Below are 22,986 nucleotides of genomic sequence, written 5' to 3'. Positions count from 1 at the left end.
TTCTACAATTATTAAAACATAACGAACAAAAATTTTAACACTAAATTTGTATAATAAACTCTACCAAAAACCAATTTGAATTTCCTAAAACATTTGCTTATATCTTACTTTGTTCCAAAAAGGACTTCATATAAATTTGTTATTAAATTTAGAAAACTGATACTGAATAGTAAAAAAAAAAAAAAAAAAAATCACATAATAAAACCACTTACGTTTCATTACAACCATAACATCTGCAACTCTTGTCTCAGTAAAGCCAAAAAAACTAGATTATCTAGTAAGCTAACTTGTGGACTTGGTACTCTGGTCAAAACCAGAATGACATATACAACTTCAAAGTCTCAAGTCTAGGCCTCTACTGAAGTCTTGAACACTCGAAGTCACCCATGAGGGCTGGGATCAACTTCTTATGAACTCCAGTTAATGTTGATATTTTGACCTACTCTCGTTATAATGAATGTTCTGAATAGCATCTAAAATTAGGAATCCTTTCCAGGTTTTCAATTTACATTGCTAAGATTCATCAGAGGAATCACTATCTATGGCAGCTATAGCCTTAGGAAATGTATTTCTTAAAAAATAGAACTTGAAAGTCAAAATTATTCCTTGATCCATGGGCTGCAGAATGGATACTGTGTTAGCAGACATGGCATAAAAACATTCATCTCTTTGTACACCTCAATCAGAGCTCTTGGGTGACCAGGTGCATTGTCAATGAGCAGTAATATTTTGAAAGGAGTATTTCCTGATCAGTCAGTCTCAAGAGTGGGCTTATAACCATGCCATAAAGATGTGCTGTCATCTAGGCTTTGTTGTTCCATTTACAGAGCATAGGCAGACTAGATTTAGCAAAATTCATAAGATCCCTAGGATTTCTGAAATGGTAAATGAACACTGGCTTCAATTTAAAGTCATCAGCTACATTAGCCCTTAAGAAGAAAGTCAGCCTATTCTTTGACGGTTTGAAGCTTTAACTGTGAAAGTCCTATATGGTATCTTCATATTTCATCTCAGTTGAAAATCTTTTGTTTAATGTAGCCACCTTCATCAATTACCTTGGCTAGATCATCTGGATAACCCAACAGCTTCTACATCAACACTTGCTGTTTCACCTTGCACCTTTATATTATGAAGAGGGCTTCTTTCCTTAAACCTCATGAACCAACCTCTGCTAGTTTCAAACTTTTCTTGTGCAGCTTCCTCACCTCTCTCAGCCTTCACAGAATTGAAGTTAGGGCCTTGCTTTGGAGTACTTGGCTTAAGGTAATACTATAGTTACTTTGATCTTGTTTGCAGACCTCTAAATCTTCCTCATCATCAATAAGGCTGTTTCACTTTCTTAACATTCCTGTATTCACTGCAGTAGCAATTTTAATTTCCTTCAAGAACTTTTCCTTTGCATTCACAACATGGCTAATTGATGCAAGAGACCTTTCAGCCTATTTCAGCTTTCAACTTGCCTTCCTCACTAGCTTAATCATCTCTAGCTTTTGATTTAAATGAGAAATGTGCGACTCTTCCTTTCACTTGAACATTTACAAAAGCCATTGTAGGGTTATCAATTGGCCTCATTTCAATATTGTTGTCTCTCAGGGAACAGGAAGGCCCAAGGAGAGGGAAAGAAATGGGGAACGACTGGTCAGTAGTGCAGTAAGAACACATGCACAACATTTAACCATTAAATTCACTGTCTAATATGGGCATGGTCTGTGGCACCCCCAAACAATCACAATAGTAAAATCAAAGATCACTGGCATAACAGATATAATGACAATGAAAAGTTTGAAATAGTGCAAGAATTACCAACAGTGACAGAGACATGAGCACATACTGTTGGAAAAATGGAGCTGAAAGACTTTTACAAAGGCTTACCACAAACCTTCAATTTATTAAAAACGCAGTATTGGCAAAGCACAACAAAGTGAAATGCAATAAAACGTGGTATGCCTGTACTGTCCTGCTTCTTACACTAATATTAGGTCACTAAATTCATATAGATCATGACACAGATGTATATGAAAATAAGTAATAGAAAACAACCACAGGACAATCTCATTTGATATATTATGATAGCTCTTAAAAGTAATTATTACAGGAGATGACTAACTTGTCTACATGTTTCACAGGGACCTCGGTGACAACGCTGTGAACATCTATGGATTCCGCATTCAAGTACTTTGTCACAACTGTCTCCACAAGTTGGTACATCTTCTGTACAAGGCAAAGAAAACCCTAAAAACATACAAAAAGTCAATGTTAATAATAAGAGACATTATTACTAAACATCAACAAAGTGCCATGTTCTTCAGGCTCCCTAAGGAATGCTACCACTTTCAGACTACAAATTTTTGTATCCACATAATCATTGGGAAAAATTAACTTTAATGAAAATAATCCCTAATATTTGTGAAGTTTATGGTTTTTAAAAAGAAATTTGACACAAGTCACCATCCTCAAGAAACACATTTTTATGGGCTATCTACTTCAGAAATAGTTTATCTAAAGAAATGAGTAAAGACTACATAAACCATTCATGAATTTTCCTAATGTAAAAATTTGTTTTAAAAAACTTGCTCTGAACTACCCCACAAAGACAAAAAGAAAGATTTAGTCTTTAAAACACTGTAAAACTCAGGCCAGGTGCAGTGGCTCACACTTATAATCCCAGCACTTTGGGAGGCCGAGGCAGGAGGATTACTTGAGGCCAGGAGTTCGAGGCCAGCCTGGGTAACATAGGGAGAGCCCATCTCTACAAAAATTTTTTTTAAATGAGCCAGGCATGGTGACAGGTGCCTGTATTCCCAGCTACTGAGAAGGCTGAGGCAGGAGGATCACTTGAGCCCAGGAGTCTGAGGCTGCAGTGAGCTAGGATCACACCACTGCACTCCAGCCTGGGCGACAAGATAAAACCACCTCTCTTAAAAAACTAACAACTACAAAATTATAAAACTCACCTTTAACATAAACATATTGTGACAAGTATTAGTAGTCTTATACATATGATGCTGTTATTTGTGGAGAGTCAAAAAAGCTTACTCAAAGTGCTATCCTACTGTGCTATATCTCAAAGCAGCCTAAAATAAACTCACCTATAACCTATTACATAATAATGACAATAGCACAGCCTCCCCTATTATCAAACCCCACCAGACTGGTACATTTGTTATAACTGATGTACTTACATTGGCACATCATAATCACCCAAAGATCATAGTTTATATAAGGGTTCACTCATGGTGTTGTATATTTTATAGGTTTGGACAAATGTATAATGACATATATCCACCATTATAGTATCACACAGAGGAGTTTCCCTGCCCTGAAAATCTTCTATGTCTCTCCTATTCATCTCTCTCTCTCTCCTCAACCCTTGGAAGCCATTGATCACCACAGTTTGGACCTTTCCAGAATGTCATATAGTTGGGGGCTTAAATTTTGTAGCTTTTTCAGACTGGCTTCTTTCATTTAGTAATATGCACTTAAGTTTCCTGGAGGACATCTTTTGAATGTCTTTTCATGGCTTGACAGATCATTTCCTATATATTAAAAAAACACAAGTCTTACTTGATTTCTGACATGGACAGAACCTTTTCCCAGATCGAGGACATTCTCCACAAGCACCAACATGGCAAACTTGCTCACATGTATGATTCCCACATGGCAGTGTTTTTCCACATACCTAAAATGAAATGCAATAAACACTAATGAAGGATTCAAAAGTTAACAAAAAAAGACTTCATACAAGACACAATCCATTTTTCAATCACAAATAAACAACTGCTTTACGTCCCTCATATTATTTTACTTTATATTTTATACAGGTGTCATACATATGTATATACAGATACATATATACATATGTATACACACACATATATTTCTTATGCACCAAAAAGTATATTTTAAAAATACAATACGGAAAAAAACTACATGCAGCTCCATATGGCCATTCACCAAGGAGTTCTAAGTGGCATTAAAACCATGCCAATTCTAGGACAAGCAACCTATAAAATCAATCTTACTTCCTCAATTGGATTAATTTAAGAAGCAAGGAGGGGTGCTGGTTGAAGAGAGGGGAAAGAGAAGAAGGGGACAAGAGCTAGCAAGAAAGAGTACAAATGTAGTGAATCCAAAATTCAACAAATAGCCGTTACTTTGAAAAAAATTTTTCCTCCAATAATGAAAAATGATATTTAATTTAAAAGTAGTTTCTTAAAACATGATATAATTCATCTGAGTTGCTATTCTTCCTTGCCTTTTATCCAGCTAAACCTGATTAGCCTTGCTGCTTTCTAGGTTGTCTATGCTTTGTGTATTCTTTAATACCCACCCCTCGAAATGCATATAAACTTACTTGATCACAGTGCCATAGTGGACTTGCACAACTTCTTTCAGCTACTTTTTTGCCACAGACACACTTTTGTCTACTAACTCTTGGACAAGGCTGACAGCTTCCTAAAACCAGAATGATAAATTAGCACAGAAACATAAAAGCAATAAAGATTGCTTTGACTTTTGCTTAAAGTCAGAAAAATCTAATGGGTATGGCCTTTTACCTGAATGACAAGGATTTTCACACTTATGTTGCCCACAAAGCAACTTCCGTCCACATGGCAACTGACAAGACCATTCCTTGGCACTGCACCTACGAGGGATAGGTTTTGCTTTCTTACAGTAACAAGTAGTTGTGACCATCTTTGGACAAGGAGGGCAGGGACCTAGAATTCAGTAAAAGCAAAAAAAAAAAAAAAAATCTAAAGTCAGAAACTAAAACTTTCAATTTCTACACCTATCAATAATTTCTAGAACTTTTTTTACTGATACTTTACAAAAGGCAATAACTTTCAATATTTTCTCATGGCAAACTTAAACTGTGAATTCAACTTTTACAATTTTTTTTTTGCCTCAACATAAGAAGAAATAATCACCCACAAACAATTTAAAATGCAATATATAACTCACCTGGATGACAGAGGAGTAAACACTTATGGCCACAAGGAGGTTTAAATTCACGCTCACATACTTGGCCACATGAATGAGGCACAAGCCACGGATCTAAAGGTGGATCTTCTACTTTTCCACAATAGCAATAGTACCTACTAGGTGTTTCAGATCGTTTGTATTCAAACCTACATTTTGGACTACAAAGAAGAAAATTATTAAAGCTAACTTCACCTTTAAAAGCAACATGAGAGAAGAAATATACTTAGTAACAGAGTATATTCTGTTAAATTAGTTTTATGTTAAGGAACTCTGCTCCATCTTTGTGTTAGTGAGAAAACAAGATCTTATTAAAATCTATTTCAACCATATAGAACAGCACTGCACAATACAATGTGCTGAGATGATGGTACAGTTTTATACCGGGATTGTCCAATACAGTAGCAATTAGCCACATACTGTGAGCACTTGAAACGTGACTAGTGCTTACAACTGAGGAAGGAATCAAATTTCTTATAATTTCTAAATATTGAAACAGCTACATGTGGCTAGTTACCATGAATTAGACAGCACATATCTAGAATACAGCTACAAAAAGAAAGTAACATTAGTTTTCTACTAACCACCTGAACTTTATTCTTGAGGAATTCACTCTGCTTTTCATAAAGCTCAACTTTTTAAGTTTTGTTTTGTGGTTTACAAGTAAACAAAATATATTAGCAACAGCAAACAGAAGAGAGAAGTCAGGTTATAGACAGGCAATACCGCAAGAAACATGACTACAATTTAGAATTAAGGGGGAATAAACTTGAAAATAAAGAATTTCATAATTCTCAACATCTAGCACAAAAAAACATATAATTTTTTTTTTTCTTTTTTGAGAAAAAGTCTCACTCTGTCACCCAGGCTGGAGTATAGTGGTGCAATCTCGGCTCACTGCAACCTCTGCCTCCTAGGTACAAGAAATTCTTGTGCCTCAGTGTCCCAAGTAGCTGGGAATACAGGTGCACGCCACCATGCCCAGCTAATTTTTTGTATTTTTAGTAGATCCAGGGTTTTTGCCATGCTGGCTAGGCTGGTCTTAACTCCTGACCTCAAGTGATTCACCAACCTTGGCCTCCCAAAGTGCTGGGATTACAGGCGTGAGCCACTGTGCCCAGCCCAAAAAAAGGATATAATTCGAATGTGCCTAAGTCAAAGAAAAGTTCAAGTACCATGAAAGACTTTAAACTTCCACCATTAAAATAAATAAGTTTTGGTAGTAAAAGTGTTAACCTTCAGCTCTATCAAAAATTTACTTGTAGATCATCACAGATCACTCCATTCTCAAAAGATGCTCTAACCTTATCTCCCAGACAAATGAGTATAGTTAGTATATTATACTAGAACAAGTTCCAAATTAACATTTAAATTTCTTTTGTATCATATACAAAATATTTTCATTGTCATGAGGACATGTTCTGTTTCCAAATAAATGCCACATAAATACTCAAAATAACCAAAAGATATTTGTTCTTGTAATGAAAAATCAAAAACAAAATACTAAGTTCATCTGCCTCTGGAATAAATAACTGGCACTTTGTTGGAAGAGTTCAATTTTTTTTATTAAAAGAAAAGTGTTGGCCGGGCGCGGTGGCTCACGCTTGTAATCCCAGCACTTTGGGAGGCCGAGGCGGGCGGATCACAAGGTCAGGAGATCGAGACCACGGTGAAACCCCGTCTCTACTAAAAATACAAAAAATTAGCCGGGCGTGGTGGCGGGCGCCTGTAGTCCCAGCTACTCGGAGAGGCTGAGGCAGGAGAATGGCGTGAACCCGGGAGGCGGAGCTTGCAGTGAGCCGAGATTGCGCCACTGCACTCCAGCCTGGGTGACAGAGCGAGACTCCGTCTCACAAAAAAAAAAAAAAAAAAAAAAAAGAAAAGTGTTTACTATTCCTTTAAGCTAGTGTGGAGGGGATATGTATTTTTAATAAGCGTGAGTATGGATGACTAATAGGCAACCCAACATACCTTAACACTGCCCATCAGCACTGAAACTGAACTGGCCCAGTGAGGGTAACATGTGCAAATGTATGAGTTTTATTTTAAATAACGGGATGCCAACAATGAAATGTAATTATGCTAGATTGTCTTCATTAAAATGCAGTATCTTAGTAGAAACTTGTATTTTAAATTTTTTATTTCCATAAAAAACTTAAAATTATTAACATTTTACCAAATTCTAGCTCCATCTTGATGAGGATTAAACAAAATGGGTTCTTAACCAGAATGGTCATTTATTTTCTTAAAAATATATGAAATATGGAATGCAAAGTATATGGCACAGCTGATTAAACTGTTGTTCCTTTTAAATTAGAAGTAACAGTACATTTTTTTAACTGATCCTTTCCTCTTCTGTAGCAAAATGACTACTTAAAACAGAAGTGAGAAGAGCGAGGGTAAAAAAATATATATACATAAGGTTTAAATCTCTAAACTAACAAGCTGGAACACCTGGCTTAATTCCGTACCTATTAGACACTGAAATTCCTCCACCACAAGTAAACAATATGCAGGAGCAAAACAAATATACTTGGAAATGTTAAACAGTTTCCAAAAAGTGTGCATCCAATGAAAAGAAAAATAATATTTCTAAAAGCAAGGTCATAAGACATAACTCAGCTGGAAGAATAGAAAAAGCACTGAATTTAAAAGTAAGAAATCCTAGGTTTCAAATTTTGGCTCCACTACTTAAGAGTGAGGAGCCAGAAGTCATTTCCCTTCAATTAACTTCAATATCCCCACTGGTAACAGGAGAATAAAATCTCACCGATTGCTGAGAACTATTTTTACATACTCTTCTAAAAGTAACTAGCACATCTAAATGTTTTTAAAAACTATACCACTGGCCAGACGCAGTGGATCACGCCTGTAATCTCAGCACTTTGAGGGGCCAAGGTGGGTGGATCACTTGAGGCCAGAAGTTCAAGACCAGCCTGGCCAACATGGTGAAACCTCATCTCCACTAAAAATACAAAACTTAGCCGGGCATGGTGGCAGGCACCTGTAATCCCACCTACTCTGGAGGCTGAGATGGGAGAATTGCTTGAACCCGACAAGCAGTGGCTACAGTGAGCCGAGATCGCACCACTGCACTCCAGCCTGGGCAATACAGCAAAAACTCTGTCTCAAAAAAATAAAAATTAAAATTAAAATTGAAAAAAAAAATTTAAACATAAAATTAGTTACTAAAGTTACAAAATGTGACCACACAGAGCCCATGAAGCTTATGCTTCATTACTTTGACAGTCAATCTACCTCTCTGGGGAGCCAATATGAATAAATTCCTTATTGTCTTTACTTAGCAGAGATATAAAATTCTACTCTCCAACTCTTTCTGGAAATATAACAAAAGTTCTCAAGATCAAATAATCATCAATAATAAGCAAAACCAATAAATGTAAAAAAATGATACTGTATAATATACACCTGCAGTTTTGAGATTTGGGAGGATAAAACTGGGAATCTTATAATCGAAATACATTAAATGATAGTCTTGTACAATGTAATAATAATGCATACTCATAGAATTCTGGACAAGAAGATCACAATTACGAATGATTCTCAGTCCTACAGAAAATTGAAAGTCCTTTCAAAGGATAATTAAGGAATTGTTTTGCAAAGGAAAAATTAAGTCTGGGTGATTTATTAGTTATCAAAAGGAACTAGTAGTTACACAAATTCAAACTGAAAAAAACAAGCCTTTATCAAGATTCCACATCTTCACACACCAAATGACTAATCAAAAGCCCAACATGGATATTGAAACCACCAATAAAGCAACTTAGAACCTACAATTTGCATTTATTCTACAATTTAATAATCCAATTAGGCCAGGCGCAGTGGCGTGCCAGCCTAGTTGGCACTTTGGGATTTTTTGGGGTGGGTCACCTGAGGTCAGGAGTTCAAGACCAGCCTGGCAGACATGGTGAAACCCCATCTCTACTAAAAATACAAAAATTTAGCCAGGCATAGTGACAGGTGCCTATAATCCCAGCTACTCAGGAGGCTGAGACAGGAGAATCTCTTGAACCTAGGAGGTGGAGGTTGCGGTGAGCCAAGATCGCCACTGCACTCCAGCCTGCATGACAAGAGCGAAACTCCATCTGAAAATAATAATAATAATCCAACTAATTAGAAAAAGTTACCAAGGCCAGGGATAATCTCTCTTTCCAAAATCATCATCAGTCACAGAAGATACAAGAAACTGGCTGTCTTTAGCCCACTTCTGGATACAGGGCATGTGAAATATACAGAAACATCCCGAACAGCTCCAAACCTAAGACAAAGGTATCAGAAGTTAATATATGTTAATTTTTCTTTGTTAATTGTAAAATAATTTAAAATGAGTATCACACTAAACTATTTTCAAGAGCTACCTAAGTATTAAAGAAAAAAGGTCTTTCCTTCCAGTATAATAGAAGAACTGTTTCATGGGAAATGCATTTAAATGTAGGATACTTTAAAGAAAATTATTATTAATCACACAGATTCATTCAGCTAGAAATAATTACTGCTAACATTCTGGACAATCTCCAAATTTATATATATATATTTTTTTCACACTTTTAAAAAATGAGGTCATACTATAATAACTGAAATGTAACTTTATAGTCTTTTCTATAAGCATATTTATAGCTACACATTACATCATGTAGACTCACGTACTTAAATTTCTTGTTGTTGGATGATTATTTCCAAGTATAAATAACACTACAAAAGAATCCTTAAACATAAATATGTACATAAATCTCTACATAGCCCTTTTGTTATATAAAACCTATTAGTCTAACACCTAACTAATGCTAAATTCTAAAAATTAGGTAATCAAAAAACAAGAATATACGTAATTTAAAAGCTTAATAATACTAAATTCATTTTTAAAACCTGCCAAACACTTTGATAAAACTGATAAAAATCAGTTCCCCTTTCCTTATAACATTTTACAACTGTTTGATAAAATCAGACACGTAGCATATTGCATGAGCTAACAACAGCATTAAACAGCCGACCTCTTAGTTTGGGTTACCCCCAAAGCAGTATCTAAGAACTTGGATGCAGGAGTAAGGGGACTAGACAGGAAAAAGAAATGCCAATGAATGGCATATGGTTGAGCTGATTACCACTAAGGGCCACAGAAGTTCAATCCTACAGGGGACCCTCTGCAGAACCATGTAAAACACACCTTGGACTGCCCAGCCCCACTCGCTAATGGAAAGGAGGTTGGGGCATTCACCTACCAACTCCTTGTGGTGCAATGTTGCTGCAAGGGGCTTTAACTCCCCAGTGCTTCTGCACTATACCCATGTACTAGCTAAGTCAATTTCCAAGAAGAAAATTTAGAGGTGGAAAAAACGCACACACACAGCAAGTGTTTAGAGTGGGTTTGTATCTGCATGCAGAGACTATGCATTCCCTGCAGCTGAAATCAGAGTAAACCAACTAGATATGACTCTAGGCACAAAAGGCATCTATATCTGCTATACTCTTCTATCCAACCAGAGCATGTTAAATTTCTGATTCACTCTACATGACCAAACTATTTCATCTGACTTCATTTGCTTTCTCTAGGCAATGCTGCTATAATAGCAGTGAATTAATCTAAGGTCTAAATGTTGAGTCTTTCACATTCAGTAATCACTTCTTAATTGCTTCACTAATGCCCTTTTAAATTTACATAGATATATATCTTTATCACTAGGCCATATCTCCTCCAAGTACATGAGTTTTGTCTGAGTCTCACTCCCCACTGACCCTCACCACTTCCCAAAATGCCTTTAACACAGGATATGCTAACTAATTAAGCCGTAAGTGTTACTGCCAAGTTCTACTTTCTTGAAGATAGGGACCGTATCTTTTTCCAAACCCAATAAAAGTAATAAAATATAGTACATTTAACATTTCACTTTTGTGGGAATCTCTAAAGTACAGATGCTAAAAATGTTCTATCAAATCAACATTTGCATTAAAACTGAAGACAACTAAGTTATATCAATAGTGCTAAAAATACTGCATACTCATTTAGTGGTAATTTTTTTTTTAAATTACAGATTTTAAGATGAAGATCAATTCATATACAAAATTCTCAAATGAAGCATTTTTAAACAAAAGTAAACAAAAGAATAATAAATCGTTAAGTATTATAAGTGCAAACTAAGATATTTTGGGGAGACACATTAATATAAATAAGGAGGAAAAACTTACTGCTTGGTTTCTCTTCACGGAAGCAATACAAATTAAGCATGTCATAGCCCCTGCTTGAAAAGCTTCATTTACATATTGTTTTGTTCGCTCTAATTCACGTGTATCTCCATCTGGAAATTTAAAGATTGAAAATCTCACCCTAAACAACATCTGAAAATAACACAAATTCACTAATAGCACCATATTATGTAAGAACTATCTAGCAATATCAATTGCTCAAAATATAGCTGTAAAACAATAAGTTTTTTTTAAAACAAAGTAACCAATGAGCTGTCAAGAGGTAACAAAGTCTGTGTATTAAATCTTGTGTACATGGTTCAAAATCAGTACCTCAGCTCTCTCTCTCAGTTATACTTGCTTTTTTGGCTGTTACAATTCTCAACAAATTTGGCAGAGGCAGAGCCATAAGCATGAGCAGCAAGATGTAAAGTCTTAAGGAAAAGCAAAGTGTGAGAGGAAAAACCTAAACTAATTAGTAGAGCCACTGAGCATAAATATAAGCAAAGATGTGAGTGAGTGGGGGTGGGTGTGGGTGTGTGTGTGAATTTAGTAGGTGTATTCCTAATAAAAACTTGTTGAATGGAAAGACCCTAAGGTTTTTACAGTACAATAGCTGCACGCATCTCATGAAATTATGTTCACTATTTCTGCTTAAGAAGGTAGCATAAGCTTTTTAGAAAAAACAGTACCTGACATTATTTTCTTTGAGTAATCATTGAGTGCTTATTTGCTAGACACTGTACTATTAGTACTTCAGTAGGATTAAATGAGCTATTATCTTCATTTTACAGATGAGAAAACTGAGGCACAAAAGAATTAACTTCAGTTTGCCTACAAAGTGAACCCTCTTAACCTCTATGCTACACTGCAGTGAGCAGTTACTGCAGGAAGGTCCAACAAATAACAAGTAACAGTAAAATGAAAAACAGAATGAGTCCCCTAAAGCACAAATGACACCAAAAAGGCAATAATCTGAGTCACTTTAGTATGAGAGAAATAAGCCTACATGCCTTTAAAACAGTAAAGATTGTTCAACAGCGGTTAACTGAGTCTTCAAAAAAAGCAGATTAAAACATAAACTACCATAAGTACAGAACTTACCGTGGCAATAACGTGGTTCAAGCCAAAATTTAAGTTGCCAAAAAGAAAAACTAAATAAATAGGACATGTGGCTAATTCTTTACTTTCTAAAATCATCTGAGTAAACACGGCACTTACAAAAGCTTGCCCTACCATAAAATGAATGTGATTTAGGACATTAAGCAAAATAAACGCAAACGTACTCTCAAAACTATAAATTATTATAAAATTATTAAAGACAGTTGCTTCATTTTAAACAAACATCGAAGTTTTTTAAAAAATCCTTAAATGGAGAATAGCATGGGGCGCCTATTTTGCTTTTCAACAAAGCTGGCATTAACAGATACAAAACATTTTAAATTTCATCTAATTTAACAGCTAACTCAAAAAACAGAATTTAAGAAGAAGATAGAACAGGCTTTTACAAAATAAAAACCTTATATTTTAAAAATTTATGTAAGATTTCTTTGAAACATGTATTAAAGTTTGGCTGCATCAATAAAATGTACTGCCCAGCACATCACAGCGGATAGCATGGCATTTGAAGTCATGCATTTTAAAAAGATGACTCTGGCAACTAAAGAAAAATGAGTATGTGGAGGCCAAGACTGAAAGAAGGAAGTACCGGTTAAGAGACAGTTACAGCAGATAAAGCAAAAAATGACCTGGCGCAAGTTACCTAATGTGTCTCAGTTTTCTCATCTGTAAAATTAGTAGTAACAGTTATCTACCTCACAATTATTATATGGATTTAATCCACATGTTAAGCAGCTGTAAAGGCTTGAACTAGGCAATGACAGTATACAGGCAGAGTAAGGGTAGATTTAAGAAATTTAGGAAGTAAAACTTAGGAGGACTTGGTGACAATGAGATTGTGTCAGTTTTAAAAGCTGATGTTCAGGTCAAGATTCAGAAGGAAAGAGTGCTGTGTCTGCTGAGCTAACATGGGCAGAGGGAGAACTGCAGTAAATGACATGCATATGCTATCTCTGCTCCCAGATGTCTGGCTTGGGAGGGTGACTGAGAAAACTGTAGTGCTATTAAGATAAAGAAAACAAAAGAATAAATAAGTTCTCTTTCAACAGCAGTTTGATGGGTCCATGCGCCAGCAAGATAGAGAAACTCATCAGGAAGTTGGCCATGCAAGTTTGAAATTTGAGAGAAGAATCACAAAAATGCAAAGGCTGTGCTCAAATAAAAATGAACTCCTTTGGTAAAGTCCTGGTCTTCAATTCACTAATGTTAAGGTGGGAACCATCCCATTACTCTGGCATGTATGTTCTTAAATCAAGTGATCAGATTTTCTTACATTGGTAGAGGCAAAGGAATGGGAATCAAATACTAATGGATTTTATACAAAACAGCATAAAAAAATTACCATAACACTTTTAAGATTAAAACCAGATTAAAAATTAATAAAACTTACAAATGACAAATGTTTTCTACATACTAGACTGAAAGACATTATTGCATTTTCTATTTTAAAATAAAATGACTCTATCTAGAATGGTTTAAGTGAGGTCCTCTCAAAGCAGAAAACTTCTTAAGATTATTTTCTATAAGGTCCTTTAGAAACAAGAAACCCTCTAACCTTAGAGTTACTTTTTATCAATTCTTACCTTGCCGACCTAGACTTCTCAGCCAAACTTCCTAATCTTAATTCCTTAGCAGATACGGTAAATTCCTTAGAAACCTACTTGAGGATGTGCAACTATCTTCATGATCCTGTCAATATACTCAGGCAACTACCTAATCACCAAGGTTATGGGTTGGGAAGGGAAAGGTGAAATACATCAATCCTTCTGTCTGAAGACTTGATTAACTCTCAGCCAGGCACAGTGGCTCACGCCTGCTACTTTGGGAAGCTGAGGTGGGAGAATTCTCTGTAGCCAGGAATTCAAGACCAGCCTTGGCAACACATGAAAACACTGTCTCTACAAAAAAATTATAAAAAAATTAACGAGACATGGTGGTGTGTGCTTGCAGTACCAGTTACTTGGGAGGCTAAAGCAAGAGGGTCACTTGAGCTCAGTAGTTCAAGATTGAAGGGTGCTATGATCACATCACTGCACTCCAGCCTGGGCAATAGAAGACTGTCTCCAACACACACACACAAAAAGACTAACTCTCATGCTCTTTATTTGCCTTTATGCTAACTCATGCTCAAACTCTGCTATGCTTCTGATTCTGTTGTACTAACAGGCCTGAATCCTGGCATCACTGGCCTTATACTTCTCATGAAAGCACAATATAATAACTAAGGAACACATTAGTATAGAGTAGAAGAAGAGAGCTTAGGATGTGGGGCCTTATGATCAAGGGAAGACATGACTGAAAAAAGAAACAAATTTTTGGCCAGGCGCGATGGCTCACGCCTGTAATCCCAGCACGTTGGGAGGCCGAGACAGGCAGATCACGAGGTCAGGAGATGGAGACCATCCTGGCTAACACAGTAAAACCCCGTCTCTACTAAAAACACAAAAAATTAGCCGGTAGTGGTGGTAGGTGCCTGTAGTCCCAGCTACTCAGGAGGCTGAGGCAGGAGATTGGCGTGAACCCGGGAGGTGGAGCTTGCAGTGAGCCGAGATCTCACCACTGCACTCCAGCCTGGGTGACAGAGCAAGACTCCGTCTCAAAAAAAAAAAAAAAAAGAGAAACAAATTTTTTAAAAGAAAGCAGCAGCTATGATAGAAAATCTCTAATAATCAAGCCACAAAATACATTAAACATTCCAGCAAACAGATATACAGCACAGGCTACAAAACAGGCACTACTGTAAGCACTACAGTACTTACATATACTGATTCATTTCATCCTAACAACTCTATGGTATTTAGTATCATTATACCCATTTTACAAAAGAAGAAACTGAGCCCCTAAGATGCTAAGCAATATGTCAAACATCCTACAGCGAAGTAGCAAGGCCAAGAATCAAACTGTAGCAATCTGATTCGTGTCAATGTTCTTAACTGCTGTACAATGCTGCTTTTTCCCCATAAACAGGTACAAAAGTAACCGTCTAATCTCCTCAGAATTTTCCTGCTTTTACAGAGAAAATGCAATCAGCCCAGTAATGGCTCTAAAGCTAAGTCAACTAGGTTTAAACCCAGCTCTGCCAATTACTAATTGTGTAACTCTGGGAAAGTCATCTCTCCTCTCTAGAACTGTTTCCCAAAATATTTGTAAGGTTTTTCCTGGTTTTAACAGTATACTAAAGTAAGAAAAAGAACCAAGCAAGGGTATAAATATATTATTACTAATAAAAAGTATATAAACAATATGACATATCTACAAATATATTAATAAATGTTGACATTACATGCAAAAATATTTATTTATTTATGTATTTTTAATTGAGACAGAGTCTTGCTCTGTCTCCCAGGCTGGAGTGCAGTGGCGCAATCTCAGCTCACTGCAACCTTCGCCTCCCAAGTTCAAGCAATTCTCTTGCCTCAGCCTCCTGAGTAGCTGGGATTACAGGTGTGCACCACCATGCCCAACTAAATTTTTTGTATTTTTAGTAGAGATGGGGTTTCACCATGTTGGCCAGGCTGGTCTCAAACTCCTGACCTCAAGTGATCCCCCAGCCTCGGCCTCCCAAAGTGCTGGGGTTATAGGTGTGAACCACTGTGCCTGGCCTACATACAAGAATATTTCCAATAATAATTTTGAAGTATAAAAGTCAGAAAGTTTAATAATATTTTACATTTAAAATAATTTATTTTTACACTTAATACCAAAGTGGTACACAGCAACATCATTTTGACCCTCTCTCACATAAACAAACGTGGCTTTAAGAGCAACTAGATATAAACCACAGATAACACGAATGTACATGTCAAACCTGAGGAAATTTAGGTTTTTTAAAAAAAGTATGGCTAGGTGCAGTGCACATGCCTGTAGTCTCAGCTACTCGGGAAGCTGAGGCAGGAGGATCACTTGAGCCCAGGAGTTCGAGGTTGCAGTGAAATATGATTGTACCACTGCGCTCCAGCCTGGGCAACAGAACAAGACCCCAACTCTAAAAATAAATACATGAAAATCAGATGTTGTAAATAAGATATAAAATAAGGAAATAAAGAATTAAAAAGACTTCAAGACACATTTAACATGATGAAAACAATGAATAGATTGAAAGGGGTACACAAAGTCCTCCAGTTCAATCAAATCATCACAACCAGAAAAAACTTGCCCCAGTCCATCGCTCAGGAGCTTTAGCAGCCCCATCCAAGCATTCTACTGAAATGCCAATTAAATACACACAAAGGCCTCCCAAGGCTATAAAAGAGCCACTGCCATTCTATTTGCTTTACAGAAAAATTAGTGTTACACAATATATAACTCAAATACCAAAGTGTACAAAAATTCAACTCTAGAACATACAGTGCTCACCTTAAGATACAAAATCTATTCCATATAGAACAAAGGCATTACCAAAAAAATGTCAGGAATACAGTTTCATTGACGTCAAAAGTCAAAATTTAAAAGATCAGTACCTGTCTGAGTAGTGTATGTTATAAACGTATTTGCAACTATTTTTCCCTGTTTTCCTTCAAAATCTTCATCTCCTTCTTCTTCAGAGGAAGAGCTAAACTGTTCTTCAACAAGTTTTCTGGCTGCAGCTTGGTTAGCTTTCTTGATTTCTTCAAATTTTTTCTGAGACATTAGCTCTGTTTAAAAGAAAAAAGTTTCATTTCTGCAAAACAATCTCTCAAAAAGAAAAGCATAATGTGCTAATATATCATTTTACAACATGCATTTGAAAGTCACCTTTGGAGCATTCTATCTTCGTGTAATCCATGAGAAAAGTATTTTCAAATTCCTTGACACACAACTAAAGAGAATACTACAACAAAAACTTTCACTTTTGTAAGTATCCTGCTAAAATGCAGCAAATTTTTATGAAAACGGTGATTAACAAATCAAGAAAAAAAAACGAAAATACAATAAAACTATCAAAATACTGGTGATCAACTTCAAAATAAGGACTAACAAAAATTAAGACGTTTTAAAGTACATTGTGCACAGTAATTTTTAAGAAGTGAGGGAACATGTCCAAGGTGAGCACATAAAGAATCAGGGAAGGTAGGTACTTCAAACTACCGTCTTCTGAACAACAGGTAGGATAGGACAGGACGGCCCAGCCCAGTCCAGTCCAGCCCTACCAGAGTTTGTACCAACAGTACTCACTATGCACCCACTATATTTATAATCGGCTTCTTAGGTCAAGAACTTTTTGCCTTTATTATGGACTTTTTGTGGTCACAAAAAAAAACATATTTTACATTAATCCACACAAAATATTAACATGGAAAACATGTTTCTTCCAACTTCATTCCAAAACAAATGTTAATTTTGGATTCGTTCTTCCACTATTTAGCACTACTGTACTTCTCATTTTGTTACTTGATTAATCATGCAAAACAAAATTAGATTACTTCACTGCACATACTCCCAAAGAAACTTCAAACTTCTTGAGAGCAAGGACCACGGGGATTTTCTTCAAGCAGTAAGCGTTAATAAGCTCTTATGGACAGCAAACGTAGTTTAAGAAAGGAGCCACAAACCTGCAGAACCGATCTGAGTTCATGAATTCCCATCTTGAGAGGATTTTAAATTTACTGATTGACTTTTTAAATTCACATTATACTTGAAACTGATGAGCCACTACCAAGATAAGCTCTCTTATCGTGGGTGGTATATTCGTATGTTCCCTAATGAAACATTGTCCTTTTCTTATTGCAGCCAGTTAGGGGTTATTAACAAAACAAATTGAGTATTTCAAGTAAACCTCGACGAAAATGTATATCATGCTTACCTAGCAAGCTTTGAGTACTGGGAAAAAAGAACTGGCTATGAGATATATAACTCAAAACTTGTCATAAAAGAGATGATAAATGTCATTAATCTATGGGAAATTAGCACTTAAAAGATACGTAAGAAAAAAGGCTGAACTGGACAGAGATAATGAGAACATTCATAATCTGATAAATGTATTCACCTAACATCATCTCAAAGTAAAGACAAGTTGACAAGACAACCTTCTCACGTATTATTTCTTACAGCCAAATCTCAACTATCCAGGTAGAGAATGCTTGTTTTCTTTTTCCTTTTTTTTTTTTTTTCTTTTTTGAGATGGAGTCTTGCTCTGTCGCCCAGGCTGGAGTGCAGTGGCGAGATCTCGGCTCACTGCAAGCTCCGCCTCCCGGGCTCACGCCATTCTCCTTCCTCAGCCTCCCGAGTAGCTGGGACTACAGGCGCCCGCCACCATGCCCGGCTAATTTTTTGTATAATTAGTAGAGACGGGGTTTCACCGTGTTAGCCAGGATGGTCTCCATCTCCTGACCTCGTGATCCGCCCACCTCGGCCTCCCAAAGTGCTGGGATTACAGGCTTGAGCCACTGCGCCCGGCCAGAATGCTTGTTTTCATTCTACCCACGAGATCAAGACCATCCTGGCTAACAGGATGGTCTCTACTAAAAAATACAAAAGAAATTAGCCGGGCGCTGTAGCGGGCACCTGCAGTCCCAGCTACTCGGGAGGCTGAGGCAGGAGAATGGCGTGAACCCGGGAGGCAGAGCTTGCAGGGAGCCGAGATTGCGCCACTGCACTCTAGCCTGGGCGACCAGCGAGACTCCGTCTCAAAAAAAAAAAAGAAAGTTTACCAAACCTGTTCACACGTCTCCATATTGCATACCTTATCATCACCGCCATTAACTGCATGCTAAGAGAATACCACCTACCTTTAAAATTAGCCTAGGAGAAAAATCACTCAAAATACTCAATTCTGCTCCATACCCCCCCCAAAAAAATGTAACCTGAAATGCCTTCCAAACACAAAAATAAAATGATTTCAGGGATTATTCCCTCGGCCCCATGCACAATTGTGTGTAAGTGCTCCCTGGCTCCACAAAAACATGGTCTTGGATGAAAGGTATTGATATATCAGAGGCAACACCAGATATGTCCACAGAAGGACATGGAATTTGTAAATAGGAACTACAGTCAAGGAAGGTATCAAAGCTCAAGTGCTTACAAGGAATAAGTCAAGAAACAAAGGCAAAGGTAAAGATGACAAATGACACCTGGCTCCAGAAATGAGAGAGAATGTGAGATAGAATGCTCAAGTCCAATCTAAATGGGATTTCTGTGACTCAGCCGAGCTGACTGTTGCCATGCACAAAGATAACTGAAGCCACAAGGTTGTTAACCAGATTTTTAAAAACGACAAACAAACGCTGACAATCAATCCACATTTAAAACTCTGTGTTAACCAAACATTATAGACCAAATCAGAACACCGGGCCACAATTTACAACTGATGGTCTGGAGATTCAAGTAGGCAAGAGTGGAGGGAAGTAACAAAGGTAATACCACCTAAAATTAAGATGAAAGAGGTGCGATGGAAATCTACCTAGAATGCCGAAAAGAGCAGCCACCTGAAAGGCTGGAGAAGTGGGCCCGATAACAAACTCCCGAAGGAGGGGAAAAGCAGTCAAAGAAAGAAGGCGAGGGCGGAGGCGGTCCTGACTAGTAACTGCCTTAGGAGGCATCCAGGTGAGCCCGCGGGCGGGAGCCATTCTCACCGCTGGCTGCGGTAGTCTGCAGGGCTTGGGATCCCGCGGGGCTGTGCCTGCTCCCTGCAGCCGCCGTGGTCGCGACTCCTCCGGGACTGGCGCCAGAAGGAACCGCGCCCACCGACCCCTTCTCTCGCCCTCCTCCGGCGCCGCGGAGATGGACTCCATTTCCTGAGGGGGCGACAGTGGCCCGTCCCCGGGCTCGGCCTCGGCCACCGGCCACCTGGCGCCAGGAAGCTTCCATCCCTGAAAAAAAAAAAAAAAAAAAAAAAGAGTGGAAGGGGGTGAGCGCGGCGAGGACCGAGGCGAAGGAGGATCAGTGCGGAAACCGGTGTGAGGGGCCGAGTGAGGAAGGTTCCTGCAGGGCGGGGACAGGGTTTCAGGAGGTCGCGGCCCGGCCTTTACCGGAGGGCGAGTCCCCGCCAAGCCCGGGCTTTGAAGATGGACCGAAGAGGGGAGGGAGGACTAGGTAGAGAAATAAACCGCGGAGCAAGAAGCACACAGTGCCGAAGACAGAAAGCCGGAGGAGAAGTGGAAACCGCCTCCTCAGCCTCTGGGGGAGCGTGGTAGGGGAAGAGTCACAGACTGACCCTGCGGCTCCCGCCGGGAACCAACTGCAGTGGTAGACCCCACGGAAAGCTACGTCTCCTTACCGACGGCGCACACCCCAACAGACTACAACTCCCAGAAGCCCCCGCCCGCGGTCCGGCGACTGCGTGGCAGCACGGGCCGCTTCCTTATCCGGAAAGGTGCGGGGGTTGGGTGGGAGGGGAACCCCAAGCGCCTGCGCTGGCCTGGACAGGCCTTTGGGAACTACAACTCCCGGCGTGCTCTGGGGCTAGGGAGGGGTCGAAGGTCATAGGGGCGCCTGGTGGTGGAGGCGGGCGGGTCCAGAGGGTCTCGTGACCCCACAATTTGGTTCTGCTTTTGCAAGACCGCCCTAAACCCACCTGGGTATGAGGATTCCATGGCTCTGTCCCTAATTGGCTCTCTGCCATCTTTTATTAGCCTTGCCTTTGAGCTTGCGGATGGCAGGAGGTGTCAATGTAAAATAATCAAAAGCGCGAAGTTTGAGGATACCCTACCCAGAAACACCGACTCCAAGGAAGGAGGCAGCCTTCCGAAGTAGAGATTTAAGATTTCATTTATATAGGCAGAAACTGAGAGGTTTTTAGCAGGATTACAACATTTTCTCATACAAGGTTAGAGAATAGTTACAACAATTTGCTTATAGACAGTGTTTCTTTTTGGGAAGAGTACATATAACATTTTTCATAAAGGATTTTCTGTCATCTGGTCTAAGCAAACCGGGGCAACAAAGCAGAAGTTAATCTATAAGGATCATTAAGAAGGTAGGAAGTTTTTGTCCTTAACTTCGTTTAATTCTCTCTAGCCATTGTATAGAACAAGAAAAATAAGAAAGCAAGTTAATCTATAATCTGAGAAACAGAAGTTGTAACCATGTGTAATTCAGATGACAGTCACATCTCTCTCCAGGCTTAGTGAGTTTTAGGTTCCAACAACCTTTAAACTTTGTTTATTTTCATAGGGAAGTCTCACTAACAGGAAAGGCACTTACATTGAAAACGCTTTGAGGTTGGCCACTGTGAAGGAGGGAAATTTGGGGGAGAGTTGCAGGAAAGTGGCTTGAGTAGTAAAAGCACCCTTCTAAAATGCTAGAGCAATGTAGAAAATAAATCTAAAGCCTGTTATTGTCATAGTCCTTTGTAGTGTGCAATGAGCTTTCCCTGGAACACGCTAATTTTTACCTTCACAGCATCTCCCTGAAGTAGATTTTGTTAAGGAAAATAGTTGAGGGCCAGGACCTAAATCTTATGATTTTGCTGAGTTTTCCAATAAGACATGTGCATATATACAGACAGGTAGATTGCAAAAATTCATTCTGGGGTCTGTCTGGGATTGAGAAACATATTGATGGCTTATTATACAGTCCTTCAACTTAGTTAATTCTTCTATTTTAATCATAAACTTCTATTATAATATTTAGACAGCATTTGTTAGATGTCAGGCACTGTTTAAAGTGTTTTACGTTATCTATTAACTAATTTGGTACTCACAGTAACCCTGTTTATTATTCCCATTTTACAACTGAGAACACTGAGGCACAGAGAGATTAAGCAATTTGCCCTTGACCATACAGCTAGGAAGTAGTGAAGCCAAGATTCAATCCTAAGTAGTCTAATATTAGAAACCATGCTTTTAATGTCTTAAACATAGATGTTGCAGAATTGCCTGTACATTAACCAAACTCAAAAATGACATCCCATGGCCAGGCATGGTGGCTCACACCTGTAATCCTAGCACTTTGGGAGGCCGAGGTGGGTGGATCACCTTAGGTCAGGAGTTTGAGGCCAGCCTGGCCAACATGGCGAAACCCTGTCTCTATTAATCATACAAAAATTAGCTGGGCATGGTGGTGGGTGCCTATAATCACAGCTACTAGGGAGGCTGAGGCAGGAGAATTGTTTGAACCCAAGGGGCGGAGGTTGTAATGAGCCAAGATCGTGCCACTTCACTCCAGCCTGGGTGAAAGAGCAAAACTCCGTCTCAGAAAAATGAAAAGAAAAAAAGAAATAACATCCTGAGAATGATATAACTTCATTGGCTAGAAACTAAGAGGTGCACAGCAACTCTCTTAATGCTGCACTTGTATAAGAACTGTAAGTTTAAAGCTGCAACCAGCTTTCAAAGTTTGAAAACCCTAAAGCGAGACTTTTCTTCAGTGGGATTTTCACATACAGGAAAGGAGCTGTTATACTCTGAGAGAGAATATAGTAATTATCACTGAGTAATGTCCAAGAAGTATTGAGTGGCTACTAAAAAGAGAGATCCTTCTTAGAATTATGTTATATGCCAGAGAGCTGGACTAGCATATTATGTAAATTTCCATGTCAAACTTTCTTGAGAAATTGTTTCTGTTCCCATGAATATTCAATAGCTAATAACAGTGACCAACAATCCTTGAGTGCTTTCTATATGCCAGCATTCTTCTAGGTCCTTTTTTCTTTTACTCATCTAATCTTCACAACAACCATGAAGTAGGTAGTTATCATCAAAACAATTTTTTTATTATACTTTAAGTTCTAGGGTACATGTGCACAATGTGCAAGTTTGTTACATAGGT

General features: G+C 38.3%; 1 protein-coding gene and 1 long non-coding RNA gene across 4 annotated transcripts in view; one reads left to right on the top strand and one right to left on the bottom strand.

Moving 5' to 3' along the window:
* Positions 1-2,435, top strand: part of LOC131381605 (uncharacterized) — a 70,991-nt gene extending 68,556 nt beyond the window's left edge. Inside the window, exon 3 of the long non-coding RNA XR_009210458.1 lies at positions 2,127-2,435. This is a non-coding gene — a long non-coding RNA (uncharacterized LOC131381605). The remainder of the gene's footprint in view (positions 1-2,126) is intronic.
* Positions 1-20,503, bottom strand: part of NFXL1 (nuclear transcription factor, X-box binding like 1) — a 52,030-nt gene extending 31,527 nt beyond the window's left edge. The window contains exons 1-10 of one of the 3 annotated variants that reach the window (XM_032135712.2): positions 20,432-20,503; positions 19,851-20,087; positions 16,761-16,934; positions 11,185-11,294; positions 9,129-9,259; positions 4,963-5,141; positions 4,557-4,718; positions 4,355-4,455; positions 3,565-3,679; positions 2,108-2,232 (exon numbers count right to left, since the gene is read on the bottom strand). In XM_032135712.2, coding sequence (XP_031991603.1) covers positions 2,108-2,232; positions 3,565-3,679; positions 4,355-4,455; positions 4,557-4,718; positions 4,963-5,141; positions 9,129-9,259; positions 11,185-11,294; positions 16,761-16,934; positions 19,851-20,085 — 1,332 coding nt within the window. In that variant the 5' untranslated portion in view covers positions 20,086-20,087; positions 20,432-20,503. Of the gene's footprint in view, positions 1-2,107; positions 2,233-3,564; positions 3,680-4,354; positions 4,456-4,556; positions 4,719-4,962; positions 5,142-9,128; positions 9,260-11,184; positions 11,295-16,760; positions 16,935-17,831; positions 17,896-19,678; positions 19,822-19,850; positions 20,088-20,431 lie in introns of those variants that run through there. The other 2 variants (XM_058430031.1, XM_032135713.2) reach the window with 2 other exon arrangements.
* Between the last annotated feature and the right edge of the window lie 2,483 nt (positions 20,504-22,986).

The sequence above is a fragment of the Hylobates moloch genome, unplaced genomic scaffold, assembly GCF_009828535.3.
Source record: "Hylobates moloch isolate HMO894 unplaced genomic scaffold, HMol_V3 SCAFFOLD_17, whole genome shotgun sequence".
NCBI classification, from domain to species: Eukaryota; Metazoa; Chordata; class Mammalia; order Primates; family Hylobatidae; genus Hylobates; species Hylobates moloch.
This window is presented reverse-complemented; position numbering and strand designations above follow the sequence as displayed.